Source organism: Microtus oregoni, unplaced genomic scaffold (assembly GCF_018167655.1).
Source record: "Microtus oregoni isolate MIOR12 unplaced genomic scaffold, Mior012 000046F_ref0000063, whole genome shotgun sequence".
In the NCBI taxonomy this organism is placed as follows: domain Eukaryota; kingdom Metazoa; phylum Chordata; class Mammalia; order Rodentia; family Cricetidae; genus Microtus; species Microtus oregoni.
The window spans coordinates 13,654,821-13,672,743 of NW_024543220.1; the positions used below are offsets into that span (position 1 = coordinate 13,654,821).

General features: G+C 52.8%; 1 protein-coding gene across 2 annotated transcripts; it reads left to right on the forward strand.

Annotated features, from left to right (window-relative positions):
* Positions 1 to 1,812: 1,812 nt before the first annotated feature.
* On the forward strand, positions 1,813 to 17,519 carry Armc12 (armadillo repeat containing 12). Of its 2 annotated transcripts, none has more exons than XM_041634914.1 (7): positions 1,813 to 1,898; positions 4,482 to 4,639; positions 7,366 to 7,511; positions 7,708 to 7,842; positions 16,280 to 16,453; positions 16,564 to 16,635; positions 17,019 to 17,519. In XM_041634914.1, the coding sequence occupies exons 2-7, from the start codon at positions 4,558 to 4,560 to the stop codon at positions 17,349 to 17,351; spliced, it is 942 nt and encodes a 313-aa protein (XP_041490848.1). In that variant the 5' UTR covers positions 1,813 to 1,898; positions 4,482 to 4,557; the 3' UTR covers positions 17,352 to 17,519. The 2 variants fall into 2 exon arrangements, with proteins under 2 accessions (XP_041490848.1, XP_041490849.1); XM_041634915.1 differs by lacking the exon at positions 4,482 to 4,639 and adding an exon at positions 6,280 to 6,571 and having other exon boundaries at positions 1,830 to 1,898.
* The last annotated feature ends 404 nt before the right edge of the window (positions 17,520 to 17,923 follow it).

The window sequence follows — 17,923 nt, forward strand, 5'->3', positions numbered from 1 at the left end:
GAGTTTGAGGTCAGCCTGGGCTAGAGATCCTGTTTTAAAACAAATAAAAAAATTAAAAAGGGTCTGGTTAGCTCTGAGTCACCAGTTTGGCGGCCTGGCTTTACAACCACCTCCTGACCCACTTGGAAAGGCACCTTCCACAGGAAAGCCTCTAATAATACCAACCCTATTTTGAACCTTTTGAGCAGCCGTCAACATTTTCTAGGTTTTATTGCTTAATTATGTCCTGTGGTATCTTCACACCATTTCCCTGTAGACTATAAACTCCTTCATGACGGAGACACTCGGCCTTTCATGTCACTTAGTCTAAGAAGGAAACATGACGAGGGGATTCAGACCCATAGGAGTGGGTCCTATCCTGGCTCCACCACTCAGCTACTGGGCTAACACTGGTTCCAACACCTAGCTTAATGAACCGCTCAGACTCAGTTCCTACAACTGTCAAAGGAGCTAGAACTACAAGGGGCAAAGGTCACAAAGACCTGAGTGCTGGGAATGAGTTGATAAGTCGTGAGCACACAGGTTTGCCTTCCTTCCCTGAATGGCTGAGGCCTTCCATGAATTACAGAACTATCTTCCCTGATTAGCGCTTATTACAAGAGAAGAGAGGCACTGAATAATTGCAGAGATGGTTCAGCAGATAAAGGCGCTGCCAAGCCTGGAGACAAGGGTTCGATTCCTTCGCTCCCACGAGGTGGAAAGGGAGAACTGACTCCTACAAGTAGCTGCTCTCAGAGATCCTTTTGCATGTGGTGGCACACGAGCCCCACCCCCGCAATAAATGTAAAAGAAGAAAAATTACATCGATTCCAGAATCATATCCCAGATGCAAGGCCACTCCACCCGCATTCGTGACAACCTGTGAACAGGAGGCTTGGAAAGAGCAAGACAATCCCTAAGAATGGCGACAAGCATAAACGTTTGTTGAATCAAAACAAACGAACACAAGTTGTCGCTCATTCATTTTCTCCAACACCAAGCAAGTCAAAAAAAAAAAAAAAAGTCAGAAACGCCCCCCCCCCCCGCCGCGCCCCCAGCCCAGCCGCACCCTGTCCCGGAGCACCAGGCTGCCTGTAGTCCCTAAAGTCCGCCTGTCTCCAGCCCCGCCTCCGATTGCCTTGGAAACAGTGACGTTTAGGGGGTGTGGCCTCTCTCCATCCTCTCCAACGGCTTGAGCGGCGCCTTAGCGCAACCTGGGGGGCGGGGGGGGGGGGGGGGGGGAGGATGAGGTTATAGTTGCTGGGTCTTCCCCCGCCCCTTAGGCGGGAGATAACTACGCACGCCAGTCCGCGCCTAGGAGAGCGCGCGCCTCGCGATTGCTCTTGACGATCTCGCCCTGGATCTGAGAGTGCGGGCCGGGTCCCCGGGAACCTTTCCTTGCGATATAGCAAGGTGGAGGGGTGAAGGTGTGTAGGGAGTCTGGAAATAGCAGGTTTGGGTCCCCGAGAACCTCCCTTGGCGATCTAGCGGGAGTCTGGGAACTGGAGGCCTGTCCCCGGAAGCCCACTGCACCCTCCATCCTTGACGCAAGACGGGCAGCTCGGCTGGGCGCAGTCGTGTGCCTTCCGGGGCACCCCAGGCTCGCTGCGCGCCCTGGGCGCGGGCGGGAAGGGGTTAAACAAGGTGCCGGCGTGGGGCGCGGCGGGTGTGGAGGAGGGGAGCGGGGAGAAAGTGAGAGCGGGGGCGGGGGGGGGGGGACCGAAGCGAAAGAACATCCTGTGCCGCCACCGGATGCGAGGGGCGGGGGCGCGGGGGAGGCCGAGCGATGCGCTCCGCCCCGCGCTCCTCCTCCCGGGCGCTGGCCGCTCCCGCGCTTCACGCTGCGTCTCCTGGTCCCCACGCCTTCGCGGGTCATGAGCTGGCCAGAGGGGCCCCTCGGCTCGAGTTCCGCGGCCAGGGTAAGCGCGGGGAGTGTGGGATCTGCTGCGAGGCACGGGCGCCCCCCAGTCTTCTCCTCTGAGCACTGATGGGGAGGTGTCCCTTGCGCAGCGATAGGATCTGCACCTTCTCTGGCCAGTCCTGCTGGCTGCATTTTCTGAGCCAACACCGAAACGCAGATAGTGCATTTGAGGAACCCCACACTGCGGGGATTAGAACCCGAATCGATCGGACCGCAAAGGGCTTTTCAATGGGTGTAGCGAAGACTAAAAACCCCTTAGCTGATAAGGCTCCCGAGAGATAGGCCGCGGAAGTGAAGGAGGCTTACCGAGTAAAGGCCTTTGCCTTCAAGCTTGACGACCTGAGTTCGATTCCCAGATCCCATATGGTGAGAGACCTACCGATTTACGTAAATTGTTCTCTGACTTCCACATGTGTGCCTTAGTATGTGCATGCCCCGCTCCCCCCCGCCCCCCATAATTTAAAAATTGGGGGAGCCGAACCTGGTGACTTTTAACACAACAATCAAGAGGCAGAGACAGGAATACCTCTTGAGTTGAACTCCTGGACTACCTAGAGTCTGTCTCAAAAAACCAAAAGTAAGCCGGGCCTTTAATCCCAGCACTCAGGAGGCAGAGGCAGGTGGATCTCTGTGAGCGCGAGGCCAGCCTGGTCTACAGAACAAGTTCCAGAACAGCTAGGACTGTTACACAGAGAAACCCTGTCTCAAAAACAAAACAAAAAAAGTAAAATAAATAAGTAAATAAAAGTGTTGTGAATAACAGGTTTGCTCTACACCTTAGCCTCAAATTGCTAAGTACTCAAGGATGACTTTGAACTTCTTGACCCTCACCCCACCTCCTGAGAGTTTTGGGGTTACAGTTGTGCCCCCAGTCCGGTTTATACCAGCCCCCAAGAGAGCCTGGAGCCTAAGGACAGTGAAACACCCCCACCCACGCTTGGGTGAAAACGGTGAGGAAGTGGCTTTGGAGTTCCACAGGTGGACGTGGGCCTCGGCTCAGGGAATGTGCTTGTGCTTTATCACTAGTGGACACATCTAAGAGGCCTCCTAGGGGGCAGGTAGGCTTGCCACCTGCGCCTGAGCTGTGTGGCTTCTCATCGTGACCAGAGGCGATGTGTACTGAGCGGACAGGCTGTAGCTTGGTAGGGCCCTTGCCTGTACATGGCAAGCCCTGCGTTCAGTACATGCCAGAGGGGTATGGTGTTCCTCCTGTAAATCTAGCCTCTGGGGCAGACATGGGATCCCTCAGTTTGCTTGCAAAACTAGCCTTATCTGAATGCCGGGGGTTTGCCTGAGAGACCCTGTCTTAATGAGGAAGGTGGGAGAGAGGGTAGCAGCCAAGCTGGCACACCTGGGAAGGAGGGACTTCAAATGAGGACTTGCCTCCATCCGATTGGTCTGGGCCCATGTCTGTGGAGCACCTCCTTGATTGCTGATTGGCTAGAAAGTGCCAGGACTAAACAGGTGGGAGTGGGCTGCGTGAAAAGGTTAGTTCACCATGAGCCAAAGACCAAGCTAGAAAAAAACGTTCTGTGGTTTGTGCTTCGGTTCCTGCCTCGGTTTCCCTAAATGAAGGACTGTCATCCGGAAGTGGAAGCCAAATCGACCCCTTCCTCACCAAGCTGGGTTTGTCACAGTGTTTATCACCACAGAAAGCAAGCTAGAATCCAGGATGATTCTAGAAGTCAGCCTTGAGCCTCCACGTGTATACACACATGTGCACACACACGCCAACACATGTGGTACCATACATGGACACAGGTACCCCCACACACACACACATACTGGAAAATGGAATAAAAGAGAGGTGAGCATTGTGCATAGGCTGTCAAGTGTGCAGAATCAACTCGGTTGGGGGTCAGAAAAGGTGGGAAGGCTGAGTGAGAAGGGTGGAACACGGACCTCGTCTTAAGATCAGCCAGAGTGGCCTTTGAGTCTCAGGTGACAGTCCCCACCAGGTGGCAGGGATGACGGGTGAGGGTGATTCCACAGCAGCAGAGACTGTGCTCCCCTTCCTTGGTTCCTTGTTGCAGGAGACCCTGGAATTGCCTGCCTGAAGCCAGGCAGATCTGAGTGCCCCTGGTGGCTAGCAATTGAAGAGGGGACAGGAAGATAATGGCTGCAGGAGCAGTCCCTGTTCCCTGCACCTAGTGGGTGGTGCCTGCCAGGTCCTGTCCTTACAGCTACTCCCCCCCTAAACTTCTGTCTAGGCTCAGCTCTGGAGCCTTCTGTCCTGGCTCTTCCCAGCAGGTAGGCTCAGCCCTGCTCTAGCACCTCCATGCTCTTGGCCAGCTCAAAGCCCCTCACCTCCACACGCAACAGCAAAGGCTGTGAAGAGACCCTGGTGAGGAGAGAAGACACCTGGGCAAGCTGCCCTTTCTCCCTCCATGTCAGGAGGACACAGAGCCCCTCATTCCAAACAGTAAGGGCTATGCCTATAAGTCTCTAAGCTGTGACTACTAAGTGCAGGCAGCTAAGCTGGGTGCCCCCTTGAGACTTCCTCAGGGAGGCGTACTCCAGGGCTGCAATCGGAAGCTGGGCGGGACGATTCTTTCTAAGGTGTCCATCTGTCATTTTCAAGCCCGGGTGGGAAGAGGAAACCCTGTTTGAGAAACAACCTGCCACCCAGGCAGAACATCCATGCTGGAGATCAACAGATGGTCTTGGAAGTTGAGTTTCCCCAAACCCAAAGGCCCAAGCCCAGAAGTGGGCCTCTGCTGCCCTCTAGTGGAACAAAAGGTACTGGAACGCGCCACCCGCCGGCCACTCCAACTTGGCTCAAAGAAAAAGGAACTGGAGAAATTCATATGAATGAGATCAAAATACACAGCCCACACACGTGAAGATGTCATAGTGCAGCCCCTCAATTTAAACAATAAATATATATTCTAATAAAAAAAAACAGGAGCTGGAAAGATGGTTCAGTGGGTGGAGCACTTACCATACAAACACAAGGGCCTGAATTTGATCCCCAGTACCCATATAAAAAATTCAGGCACAGTAGTGTGTGCCTGTAATCTCAGCACTGGGGAGGTGGGGACGAGAGGATCCTTGGGGCTTGTTGAACACCTGGTCAAGTCAGGTCAATGAGCCCCAGGTTCAGGGAGAGTCCATCTGAGAACAATGACAGTAGCTAAGGTGCACACTGTTCTTGCAGAGGACCCAAGTTCAGTTCTCGGCACCCACATCTGACAGCTCAGAACCACCTACAACTCCAGCTGCAAGAAGATCTGGTGCCTCTTGCCCTTGAAGGCACCTGATTGACGGTCACAAACCCACACACAGATGTAAGCACATAATTGAAAACCAGTAATGGGGGCTGGAGAGATGGCTCAGTGGTTAAGACCATTGGTTGTTCTTGCAAAGGGCCTAGGTTCAGCCGCCAGCACCTACATGCTGGATCACAGTGCTCTCTAATTCCAGTGCCAGGTGACCGGATCTCCATGGGTGCACGTACATACATGAAAGCAAAACATTCAGATACATACAATCAATAAAATAGGATGGAGAGAAGCTAAAGAATATGCCTGGTATTAATCTCTGTCCAGCGTATATGCATGTGAATACACGGGCATTTATACCTGCATGTGCATACAGAAACATGTTCACGAATGCACACACACCTCCCACACACTCCTACAACCCAACAGGCTGGGCATGGTGGGGCACACCTGTAACCGAGCACTTGGGCGGTAGTGGCAGGAGGGTCAACCAAGGTCATCCTTAACAAAATAGTAAGAAGGAAGCCAGCCTGAGCTATGTGATATCGCATCTCAAAAAATTGAAAGCGAGGAGGTGGAGAGGCAGCTCAGGGGTAAGAGCACTTGCTGCTCTTCCAGAGGACCCGAGTTTAGTTGCCGGCACTCACAACTGGCCGCTCACAGCTGTAACTCCAGCTCCGGTAGATCCAGCACTTTCTTCTGGACTCCCTGGGTACCATATGCATGTGTGCACGGCACACATACACACACGCATAAAACACTGAAGCCAGGTGTGATGTCACACACCTCTAACTCCAGCAAGGAGAGGCAGAGCAGGTAGTCCTCTGAGTTCCAGGTCAGCCAGGGTTACACACTGAGACCCTGTCTACAAATAAATGATGGGCATATAAAAACAGGCAATGACAAGCCCATGGCCTTGCCTTGCCGGGAAGTGCAGCCTCTGAGCCCCACTCAGCCCCCCCCCCCCCCACCTTCTACCTCCAGAGTCCCTGGCTTCATCTCTGCAGCCTCCCAAAGCTGAATCCTCTGGTCTCTTACTTCCCTGAAGGCCACCCTTAACCCCATCAACTCCTGGGTTTCCTTTGTTGCCTAGGCTCCAATTCTAGTACCCTGGTTCTCGGCCCTGCCAGGGTTCTGGTTCCGGAATGTTCTCTGCAGGTACCTTGGGCCTAGCTCCCACCTAGACCACAGGGCAGCACTGAAGTCATGGGCAAGACCATTCCCCGGTGCCTGCAGCAACTGGACCTCCGCAAAAGCGTTGTGGGCCTAGCTACAGGCGCCGGGGCCATTTACCTGCTCTACAAGGCCATCAGGGCTGGCATAAAATGTCATCCGCCCCTCTGCTCCAACTCACCCATCTGCATCGCCCGTGAGTGTCTGGTCCCTGGGGAGAGGGCTCTACCCCAGGAGACACCTGCTCCTAAGGCCTCCCCTGGGGGAAGGCCCAAAGGTGACTCCTTCAAGCTGCTCTCTCCCTTCTTTCTCTCCTCAGCCTGCCTTAGTTTCCCTCCCCCTCTCCCGCACCTGAGGCAAGGCACTGCTATAGAAGATAGTTGGGGGGAGGGTCCCTGAATAGCAGAACTCATGGAGCTGGGCCCGAGGAATCACCCACTCTGGCTTCTTCCACCCCAGGTATTAGAAGTGGGATCAAGAGCTTTATCTCTTGCTCTCCCCCAGGACCTGGAGCCAGTGAAGAAAGGAAGAGCAGGGACTTTCTGCCCTAAGTTCCCCACTAGGTCATAGGGTACATGTTTTTTTTTATGTGTTACGGCAGTTTACCTGTGTAGATGTCTGTATACCACCTGTGTGCAATGCCCAGGGACTCCAGAAGAAGTATCCGATTGATGGTTGTGAGCCACCATGTGGGTGTTAGGAACCGAGCCCCAGTCCTCTGGAAGAGCAGCCAGTGTCCTTAACCCCTAAGCCATCTCTCCATAGGGTACTTTTGTGCCATCAGGGAAAGGGTGACTTCTTGGAGATGGTTGGTTGTCATCTGCCAGGTGTCCGGCGAGCCTGTCATGACTACACACCAGGAAGGTTGTGGTTGTGAACCAGTGAGCGAGCGTCAGGACAGAGGGCACAGGAGTCATGGTCTTTGCACAGAGCCCAGGCGGTGCCGCTAGTGCCTGAAGGGCTGGGCACAGCGAAGCCTTCACTTTAGAGAAGCCTTTGCCCTTGGCTCCCTCCTCCTCTCCCCCGCTTCCGAGCCCATCTCCTGAACTGTGGGCCTGGGGTGCTGTCTAGGCCTGGCCATCGAGAGAGAGCGCCACGGGAGGGACTCGGGAGAGATCCGAAGACTCCTCAACTCGCTGGAGTGCAGACAGGATGAGTATGCCAAGAGCATGATCCTACACAGCATCACCCGTTATGTGTATCTGCTGGAGGCTGAGGTGAGGAGAGGCGGGGTGGGGGCGTCCCGGGCGTCAGTCTGCCCCCCTGGCTCACAGCTCACCCCTAACCCCAGGCAGCATCCTCAGACCTGTCCCTCTGGCTGGTGGCGGCAGGGGGAGGTCTCAGAGACTTGGGAGACAGTGGCCCAGGACACCCGCTCCTCCTGTCTCTTCCGCCTCTCCTCACACGCTCTAGGCCTCGGGTTGTACGACCGACGACGTCAGCCTGGTGGCGGAGATGCTGGATGACAAGGACAACAGCGTCAAAATCCAAGCCCTGAATGCTCTTAAAGCTTTCTCTGGAATCAGGAAGTTCAGGCTCAAAATCCAGGTGAGCCTGTCCCCAAGGTTTGGGTCCTTTGATTTGCATAGGGTGAAAAGTCGGGTCCTGTAAGTTTGTTTGAATCTGAGTTTCTAACCCAGAAACAAGGCAGGCACACTTATCTGCACACATCTGAATGACACTGGACACCCGCCCCACAAAGAGCAGAAAGCTCCTCCTAGTCTTAGACACCCAGCGCGTAACACACAGGTGAGGCCTCTCATTTCCAGGCTAGACGGTGTCTGCCTCCTGACAGACTGGCTGTGCAGCTAGAGGTACCACACCTTCCCGCTTAGGCTGGAGGAGGAGCTGAAGGGAAGTAGAAGTCACAGCTCCACACCAGCCAGACAGAAGAGAGGAGAAATAGGCCAAGGTCAGGAGAAAAGATGGGAGTTGTTTTCCGCAGGCCAAACCCTATTGCTCAGTCTCTCTCTCGGGCACTCCCCTGTGTGGGAATGGCAGCCCAGTGGTCACCAGCTCTTCCACCTCCCTCTGTGGCGCTTGGAGTGGGGCTGAAGATTCCTGTTCCCTAATCCTGGTTTAGGGCTCACCACAGGGATGTTTAAAAAAGCAAACAGCAACTGGGGACCCAGCTAGCTCAGCTGGGGGAGTCCTGGCCTCAGGACCCCAGAAGCCAGCAAAGGTGGAGGTGGTTGGAGAATTGGGAGGTGAAGTCCATTCCAGGGTCTAGGGTCTGATGACTCAGAAAAACAAAACAAAACAACAACAACAAAAAGTAAATTCTAAAATATAAGGTCTTTGACCCCAAATTGCTCTCTAGCAAAATGTCTCTTCCTCACCAGTTAAAAATGGCTAAGGGCTGGGAGGGTAAACGTGCTGACCTGAGTTCGAAAACTGACCCCCAAAAGCCGTCCTCTGAGCCCACGTGCAAGCCAGGGCACACAAGTCTTACACACACACAATAATCACATATTCTTTAAGAAGTAAAAGGTTAAATATTTAATTCACAATCACATATTGGCTGTTTGCAAGACAGGGTTTCTCTGGGTAGTCCTGGCTGTCCTGGAACTCGCTCTGTAGACCAGGCTGGCCTCGAACTCACAGAGATCCGCCTGCCTCTTCCTCCAAGTGCTGGGATTAAAGGCGTGCGCCACCACCGCCCTGCTGACAACATCTTTTGTGTGTGTGAGGCAGAAAGAATAACAATTCAAACAAAACCCAGGGCAAGATGGCTCAGTAGGTAAGGGCACTTGCGTCTCAGTCTGACCACCTAAATTTTATTCCCAGGCCCCGCACGGTAGAAGGTGAGAACCAGCTCCCACAAGCTGTCCTCTGACCTCCACACGCTCACGCATGCAGCCCCTTCCCCAAATATGGCCAGCCCCAAGAGAAGAGGGAGACACAGTCCCCTGAAGCTAGACCTCAGGCAGCTGTGAGTCACCTCTTTGCAAACAGAGCACTCTGGTGAACTTGAGTCCTCTGTGAGAATGGCAAGGGCTCTTAACCTCTGAGCTACCTCTTCAGCCCCTATACTTCATATTCTAACTATAGAATTCCTCCTCTGCCCCCAAGATTCAGCTATCCCCAATGCATAATGAATTTATTTAATCCATCTCTTAAACTCTCCCAAGTCTGAACAGTTCCAATAGTGTTTGTAGGTACACTCTGCTCTGAGACTCGGCGTAGACCCTTAACTGTGAATGCCTGTAAAATCAAAAAGATGTTCCCAACATATAACCCCAGAGTGAACATTCCCATCCCAAAAGGGAGGAAGGGATAGTAGTGGATAAAGGATGGATAGGAAAAAGCCCAGCAGGGTGGGCATTACATCCTGCCGCTCCGTGTTTAGTAGCTAGGGCCGTGGTGACACGGAGTACCATAGGTGCTTACGTAACCCCACCCCTAAGGTCTTGCATTTGCTGCTCTCTCTTGGGCTGGCTCCAGTCCGTCCATACCCACAGCTTTCCTCCTCAGCAGACAGCCCGCATTCTTGGCATCCTGTATCGTGGAGTCTGCATTGCAGCCTTGTCTTCCCCCTCACAGCCGTGTGTGCACAACCCTCTTAGGGGCTTCCGGAAGGGACCACAACTCTATAAACCCTCTGCCTGGCTTCTTGGGCTTTGGGCTTCTCTGTTTTCTGGAATCCTGGTGGAAGCATCTGTGACATCTTTGTACTGTGAATGCCTGCAAAGTCAGCCCACAGTTATGACGCCAAGTCCTGCTGCCAGCCTGGGCAGTGAGTGGCTAAGGCCACCTTGTACTGCAGCCACAGTGGCCTTTTCTAGGTGGCCCTTTGTGAACAGAGCACTCTGGTGGCATTCTAGGAAGGTCTTACTAGTGAATCTCCAGTTTCGTACCCTGGAGTGGGGTCTCACCTCATGGTCCAGAAGTTCGCCCTTTCTCTAATGGTGTCAATCTCTTTAACAAGTACGGTCATTTTCTCTGCACTTTAAAATGTGCTCCTCTTATGTGTGCACAAATTGTGTGCGTTCAGATCCCTCTGCTCTGCTCTTTGCTCCCAGTTTTCACCGTGAGACTGGCTAACAGTAGTTCGCAGTCACCTGCCACCATAACGGCACCGCAGCCTGAATGTTGTGCTGTCTTTGAAATCCCTCCACCAAACCAATAGGCCATTGCTTTTCAAATTCAACCTCATTCAAAATTTCAAGACCCAGGAAAAATCTAGACAAATTCTTTACCAAATGTGGTTGTCCTGTGGTCCAGTTCTCAACCCAGTCCTTGTTCTCCACCTGAATCCTCGCAGACAGAGTCTGTGCTGTTTGGCGTCTATCGGCATTCATCATCCGCCAAGCTCCACTTCCAGGGTTCTAGGGAGTTCCTAGCCTGTACCTCCAATCTTCTCCAAATTCCTCCTGCAAACAAGTTCCAGGGGCCTGAGAGCCACACCTTCTGGCTGTTAGCAACAGCCCCACTCCTGGTACCAATTTCCTGCACAGAGTTAACTTTGCAGCATTGCCACCCAAGGGCGACGGAAACAACAAAGGGAGGAAATGATTAACTTGGCTCATGGTGTCAGCTCATCACGGGCGGGGGGTGGGGGGTGCAGGGGAGGCGCGACAGCAGCTTGGCCCTTGGTGGTGGGAGCCTGTGATATGGGGGTATGTGTCATAGAATACCAGGAAGCAGAGAAAGACACAGGAACCAGAAGCAAGATGGACCCTTCAAAGACCCGCCTCTTGTGACCCACTTCTACCAGCGAGGCCCCACCTTCTAAGGATTCCACAGCCTCCTAAAATGGAGCTGCCAACTGGGAACAAGGATTCAAAACACATGCCGGGGAGGGGGACATTTTGGTTTCAAACCATACATATGCGGTCTATAATCTTGTGTGGTTTGCTTTCATACACACCCCAAAACATTGAAAAGACTAAGATTTATCCTCCCCTGGACGTTTTATTTCCTTCTTCAGATAGTGACCAATATTCAGTGGTCTGTTTTGTGGCCACCTTACTGTTTGCCCGCGGTTGGACATTTGAGCTAATTCCTTCACCTCCACATGCCACGAGCATGCTGCGCACACCCTCCATGCCCTGGAGCACTGCCGTAGATCAGCCCGCAGGAGAGAGGAGAGGCAGGGCTTGGTCCAAGGTGGTGTCCAGCGTTTCCACAGCGTTACCCCAGGATACAGTCCCAGCCCCATCAGGCCTGCCTGAGCGGTCCTGTTGGCTCACCCTTCGTCAAGATTTGCATATTCCAAACTTTAACATTTCCGTCCTGGATTAGCTTTTATTATCAACTTGATAGAACCTCAGTTGAAAAGTTACGTCCCCCAGACTGGCCCGTGGGCAATTCTGTGAGACTGTCCTGACTGAGGATTGGTGTGCGGGCCCAAGCCACTGTGTGTGACACCATCATAGGCAGGTGCGCCTGGGCTCTAGAAGAAATTTAGCTACACATGAACCAGTGAGCTAGCTAGGACACACCATTCCTCTGAACATTTATTTTAAATGTATGAGTATTTGTCCCCAGAGATCTATGGGTGCTGTATCCATGCCTGGTGACTCAGACCAGAAGAGGAGCCAGATCCTGGCATTGGAGTTATGGATGGTTGTGAGCCACCGTGTAGGTGCTAGGAACCAAACCTGGGTCCTCTGCAGGAGCGGCCAGGGCTCTTAGCTGCTGAGCCGTCTCCCTGGCCCCTCGTAGTCGTCGTTGTCGTAGTAGTAGTAGTAGTAGTAGTAGTCTTGTCTCCGGGCTGATAACCTTCCCTCCCCCACATTCTTTCAGCCATGGTGTTGGTCACACGGAAAAGGCAAACTAGAATTGTTTCTTACATGAAACAAGCTTTCGAAACGAAAGCTCGGGCTGAGACATGATGCATTTCCGCAACCCTAGTGCTCAGGAGGTCTAAGGTCAGAGGGTTGTGAGTTTGGGGCCAGCCTGGGGCTCTCGAGTTGAGAGTATTTTTAAAACAGTAACGTTTTCTTGAGGTCTTCACTTGGTGGTGCTCCCCCACCCACTCACAGAGCACAGCACCTTAGCTTCCTCTGATGCCTGAAAGCTCTGGTCCTCCCAGGCCACCTCAAGCTGCTTCCATGAGAGAGCCTGTGGCTCCACCTTGTGGAGTTTAGTTCCCACGGGGAGCTGCAGCCCTGCGTGTTGCATGCCACCCTGCGGAGTTCACTTCCTGTGTTGCATGCTATGCTGCAGAGTTCAGTTCCCATGGGGAGCTGCAGCCCTGTGTGTTGCATGCGCCTGTATTGGGAAGGCAGAACCCTTTCTATTTAGAAGGACTTTCCAGGTCCCTGCAGTCTGGGACGGGATGGAGGGTGGGGGTTCCCCTGCTTCCTCATGGCCAGCTATCACCAGATATCCTACCTAGGTCTGCTGGAGGGCCTCTATCCTACATTTTCAATCAGACCATGGTTTGCTCTTTTTTGTTGGTTTTTTGAGACAGGGTTTCTCTGCAGCTTTGGAGCCTGTCCTGGAACTAGCTCTTGTAGACCAGGCTGGCCTCGAACTCACAGAGATCCGCCTGCCTCTGCCTCCAGCGTGTGTCACCACCGCCCGGCTGTGCTCTTAGAAACTCTGAGCAGGAATGTGACATTGGCTGTGGGCCGTGCCTCCTTGCCCTAACCCCAGCCATTTAAAAGGAAGTTCCAGGCCTGTTCCTGCACCTTGCTCTTCCTTCTTTCTGAGGCCCTGCCCCAGACTTTCACCTGCCATCCACTCCCAGAAGGCAGTGGGGCAGGCAGGGAATGCCTGCTTTCATAGGGACTTTGCCTCGTTGCTGAAAGGCCAGCTTGGGCTTGTGGTGTTCGATATCTTAACCCTCACCACTCAAAATCCCTCTAGCCGCTTGTCTGTTGACCCTGACTCGGGGACACTGAATGGGGCAACCCTGGTCCTTGCGGGATACACATCCTAACGGGGTGAGTCAGGGGACACAGTCAGGCGCACGGTGCCTCTGATGTGAGGCTTGAGGAGAAAATCAAGAAGTGGGAAGCGGCTTTATTCCCAGTACCCGGAGGGGCAGAGGCAGACGGATCTGTAGGCAGGACCAGCCTGGTCTACAGAGCGAGTTCCAGGACAGCCAGGGTTACACCGTGAGATTCCGTCTCAAGTGAGAAAAAGGGGAGTGGGTGAGGAAGGTCACGTGGGGGTGAGGTGCAGTTTTGAAGGAAGTGATCTTTTGTTGCCTCTATGCTGAAGCCTTTGTGACATCAAGCACATGCTCTTTAAAAGAAAAAGATACAGTGTGTGGATGTGGCCCTGTGGGCAGAGTGCAGGCCTAGCCTGGGCTCCATCCAGATCATAACTAGGTGCCGTTCTTGTGCTGCGACCCCAGCACTCAGGAGGTAGGACAAGGAGGTCAGGAGTTCAAGGTCACCCTCAGCTACAGAGCATATTTGAGGCCAGCCTGGGCTACAAGAGACCCCGTTTTAAAACACAAATAAAAACAACAAACCGCATGTTTGATGACAGATGCATCAAGATTTCAAACACAGGGTTGATGAGGGAGTGCGGTGGGTATCTGCCGAACCTGGCCACCTGAGAGAGCCAGTTCCCACAGGCTCTCCTCTGACCTCCACTTATGCGCCTCCCACCCAACCCTGTACGCCACCTCACTACCACCCACCCACAATCATAATCATAACCTTCAAAATTAAAAGCATAGCTAAAAATAAAAGTTAACTGGTGGGTTGGATAGATGGGTCAGAGGTTAAGAGCACTGGCTGCTCTTCCAGAGGACCTGAGTTCAACCCTCAGCATGGTATGGCTCACAGCCACCTATAACTGTAGTCCCATGGGATCTGATGCCCTCTTCCAGTATGCATTCATGAAGATGATACACTCATATACATAAATACATAAATCTTAAAATTAGTTGATAACACCAAATGCTACAAAAACATAGCAAAACTAGGTGTCACCCACATTGCTGGTATGAATATAAAATGGGAGAGCAGTCATTCTGGAAATTAGCTTAGTAATTTTTTTTTAATTTTCTTTTTGTTTTATTTTCCTGAGACAGGGTTTCTATGTGTGTCCCTGGTTGTCCCAGAACTAGTTCTATAGACCAGGCTGGTCTCAAACTCATAAAGATCTGCCTGCCTCTGCCTCCCAAGTGCTGGGATTAAAGGCGTGCACCATCACCGCCCGGCCAATTTAGTAGTCTCTTAAAACACTAAACACACACCTATCAACTGGTAGTTGCACTGCTCCTAGGTTTTTATCCCAGAGAAATGAAAACTTATAGCTCATAGAAATGGTGCATCAGCTGGCTGTGGTGGAGCACACTTGCAGGATTTGCGGAAGGAGGTGGAGGCAAGAGGATCACAAGTTCTAGGCCAACCTGGGCTACACAATTTCTGTTGGGCAGTGATGGTGCACGACTCTAATCCCAGCACTTGGGAGGCAGAGGCAGAGGCAGGCGCATCTCTGTGAGTTCAAGACCATCCTGGTCTAAAAAGCGAGTTCCAGGACAGCTAGGACGGTTACATAGGCAAACCCTGTCTTGAAAAATAAAAAAGAAAGAATAAGAAAAAAGAAAAGGTGCACCATTACACATAGCAGCCTTATTTCAAATTGGCTCAAACTAAAAGCTACCAAAACATCTTTCAGGTTTTTTGAATCATCTTGGTTAAATTGTGGTATAATTTGAAGATGGAAGGGGAGGAAAAAGGGGATGGGGTGTGTGGCTAGGGAGGACCTTCCGAGGTGACATTTCAGCAAAGCATGGCAGGATGTGGGAAAGCCTTGCAGGATGAGGGAACAGCCTGTGCCACTAGCTGGTATGTTCAAGGAACACCTCAGGGCCCTTTGTGTGAGCCCCTCGCTGCTAACAAAGACAGGAAGGGAGGGCTGACAATGGGGAGACTGGAGCAGAGCCAGTGGGATGGTGACCGAGCATCTCTAAGGATTTCAGCTTTTTACCTAGTGAGTGGCCGGGGCAGGGGAGAGAGGAGCAGCAGATCTAAGTCTTCAGGTGTTCTGAACCAAGATGCAGGGGGCAGGATGGAAGGTGGGGGACAGGACACCATTGCAGAAATCTGGGTCAGAGATGGGGGCTTGGAAGAAGGTGGTAGAAGTGGGGATGGATAAGAAGCAGTTTGGTTTTACATAAGACTTTTTTTTTTAATATACAAACTTTTTTTTTTTTAATTGTGTGCATGTGTGAATCTGGGCATGCACATGCCAGGGCACAGCTGTGGAGGTCAAAGGTCACCCTGCAGAGGTCGGTTCTCTCCTTCCACCCCATGGAACGTGGAGATCAGATTCAGTTTGTCAGGCTTGGTAGCAAGCACCTTTGCCTGCTGAGCCAACTCACTGGCCCTTTCGCTGGATTTTTAGAAATGATTGTTAGTGTGTGCGTGCGTGCGTGTGTGTGTGTGCACAAGTGCCACAGTGTATGTGTGGAGGTCGGACGACAGCTTTGTGGAATTGGTTCTCCTCTTTCCGCCTTACATGCATTTCAGAGTTTGAACTCAGGTCTGACACGCTTGTACCACAAGTACTTTACCCACTTCTCTCTAACCCCTTTTGCTGGGTTTGAAGATAAAACCAAAAAGATTTCTGAGGGATGGGAAAGGGAGTGAGAGGGGAGGGAGGGGAGGGATAGGGAGGGGAGAAAGGAAGAGAGGGAGAGAGCAGAGAGAGAAAGAATTGGAGGATGCTGCAAGTTGGGGCTGGGAGGGAATGTGAGACCGGTAGCCAGGACCAAGGAAGCAGGTTTGGGGTAGGGAGAAAGTGGGGTTAACGGGTGGGGTGGGTTGGTGATCTTACCAAAGGGGTGAAGCAGAGAAGAGAATGTTGGGCAAAAGGCTTAGGAAGACTGAGAGGGAGACTAGCAAGGGGAAAAATCCACGTGAGGTGGGCCTGGCTGACCAAGGTGTGCGGTGCTTCCCGTTCAAGGTAGGGAGCATTGTCTACTGGGCCCCGGGTGGGCCAGTGAAGGGTGACATGGAGCACGGTGTGTCAGGGAGGTCGCCATATGAAAGCAGACCCTTCTCTCCAACCCCAGGAACATTCCATCAAGGTTCTGGAGCTGATCTCGACTATCTGGGACACGGAGCTGCATGTAGCTGGCCTTCGCCTCCTCAACAACCTCCCGCTCCCTGACTTCGTGCACCCACAGCTGCGGCGGGTGATGCCCGCCCTGATGGAGATCATGCAGTCGGACTGTGTCCTGGCACAGGTGCCTGCCCATCAGGGCCGCGGAGCAGTGCCTAGAGGGAAGAGCAGAGGTTCAAGCCTCCCCTGCTGAGGCCCAGACCCACCGGCCCTCTCCTGCTCTTCCTTATTCAGGTACAAGCTGTCCGCCTGCTGAGTTACCTGGCACAGAAGAATGACCTTCTCTATGACATTCTCAACTGTCAGGTGAAAAAAAGATGGAGAGGGGCTGATGGGATGCCGATGTGTGCGTTGGGAGGATTGTGTTCACTGGGTAGATTTTTTTAAATTATTTTTTAATGTGCATGGGTGTTTGCATGTGTGTCTGTGCATCACTTGTGTGCAGTGCCTGCAGAGGCCAACAGAGGGCATCAGCACTCCTGGAACTGGAGCTACGGAGTTGTGAGCCACCCAAGTGTGGGTGCTGAGAATCCAATAGCAGTCCTCTGCAAGGGAAGTCAGAGCTCTTAATGGCCAAGCCCCTCTCTCCAGCTTCATACACTGAGTCTTAAAATTAATCTCAGGAAACCACTCAAGTGTGGATTTTAGACAGGCCGGAGCTCACGGTTCTCTCCCGCCCCCCAACACAGGTGCACCCCAACTTCCTGAACCTCTTCCAGTCCTCACAGCCAGGGAGTCTGCTGTTCGAGGTGCTGGTGTTTGCTGAGCGGCTGAGTGAGGGCCAGAACTCAGGCCACTACCGAGCAGTGAAGTGGCATTACAACGAGCAGTCCCTGCACGAAGCCCTCTTTGGGGATGAGTCCAGACTGGCCGACCGACTGCTCTCCCTGGTCATCCACCCCGAGGAGGAAGTCCAGATCCAGGCCTGCAAAGTCATAGTCAGCTTGCAGTGTCCCCAGGACTTGGGATCCCGACCCTCAGCCTGCCGTCCCAGCCATTCCTACTTTAAAAACGGGGAGTAACGTTAAGGAGAACCAATAAATGCATACGGGGGGGAAGGAGAGGCTCCTAGAAGCAAGCGTCTGTCCGTGGCCTCCCAGGGTCATCAGGACCTCCGCCTAGGCCATGGCACAGCAAGGGCGAGTCTCCCAAAGGCACCCCACTTTTGTGTTTGGGAGACTGAAACCCTCCTTCTGTTGCTGCTCTTCAAATCTGTTTTTCTTTTTCTGTTTTGTGTGTGTGTGTGTTTGGTGTGTGTGTGGTGGGGGTGTGTGTGTCCAGGCATGTGAGCACATGTGCATGTTTGTGTACATGTGTACATGCTTGTGCAGGTGGAGGCTCGACCTCCTCCACCTTAGTCACCGAGGTGGGGTGTCTCAGTCAAGCCCACTCACAGCCAGTTCATTGGGGGATCCCTCTCCCTCCGTCTCTGCCTTCAAGGCAGCTGCTCTGCCCACTGGCATTTGCTTGGGTTCTGAGGACTCTGGACTCCAGTTCTCACTTTGACTCCCCAAGTCATCTCCCAGACGCCTTTTAAAACCTGAATGTGAAGCCCATCCTTTCCCGGGGAGACGTAGGTGCTGCGATCTGTGTG

Bases quoted from the DNA above. Each gene is read 5' to 3' on its own strand.
- Armc12 (XM_041634915.1), top strand. From the start codon at position 6,328: ATGGGCAAGACCATTCCCCGGTGCCTGCAGCAACTGGACCTCCGCAAA. The intron at 6,572-7,365 runs GTGACTCCTTCA...GGTGCTGTCTAG, and splicing joins CCCTGGGGGAAGGCCCAAAG to GCCTGGCCATCGAGAGAGAG. The intron at 7,512-7,707 runs GTGAGGAGAGGC...CACACGCTCTAG, and splicing joins TGTATCTGCTGGAGGCTGAG to GCCTCGGGTTGTACGACCGA.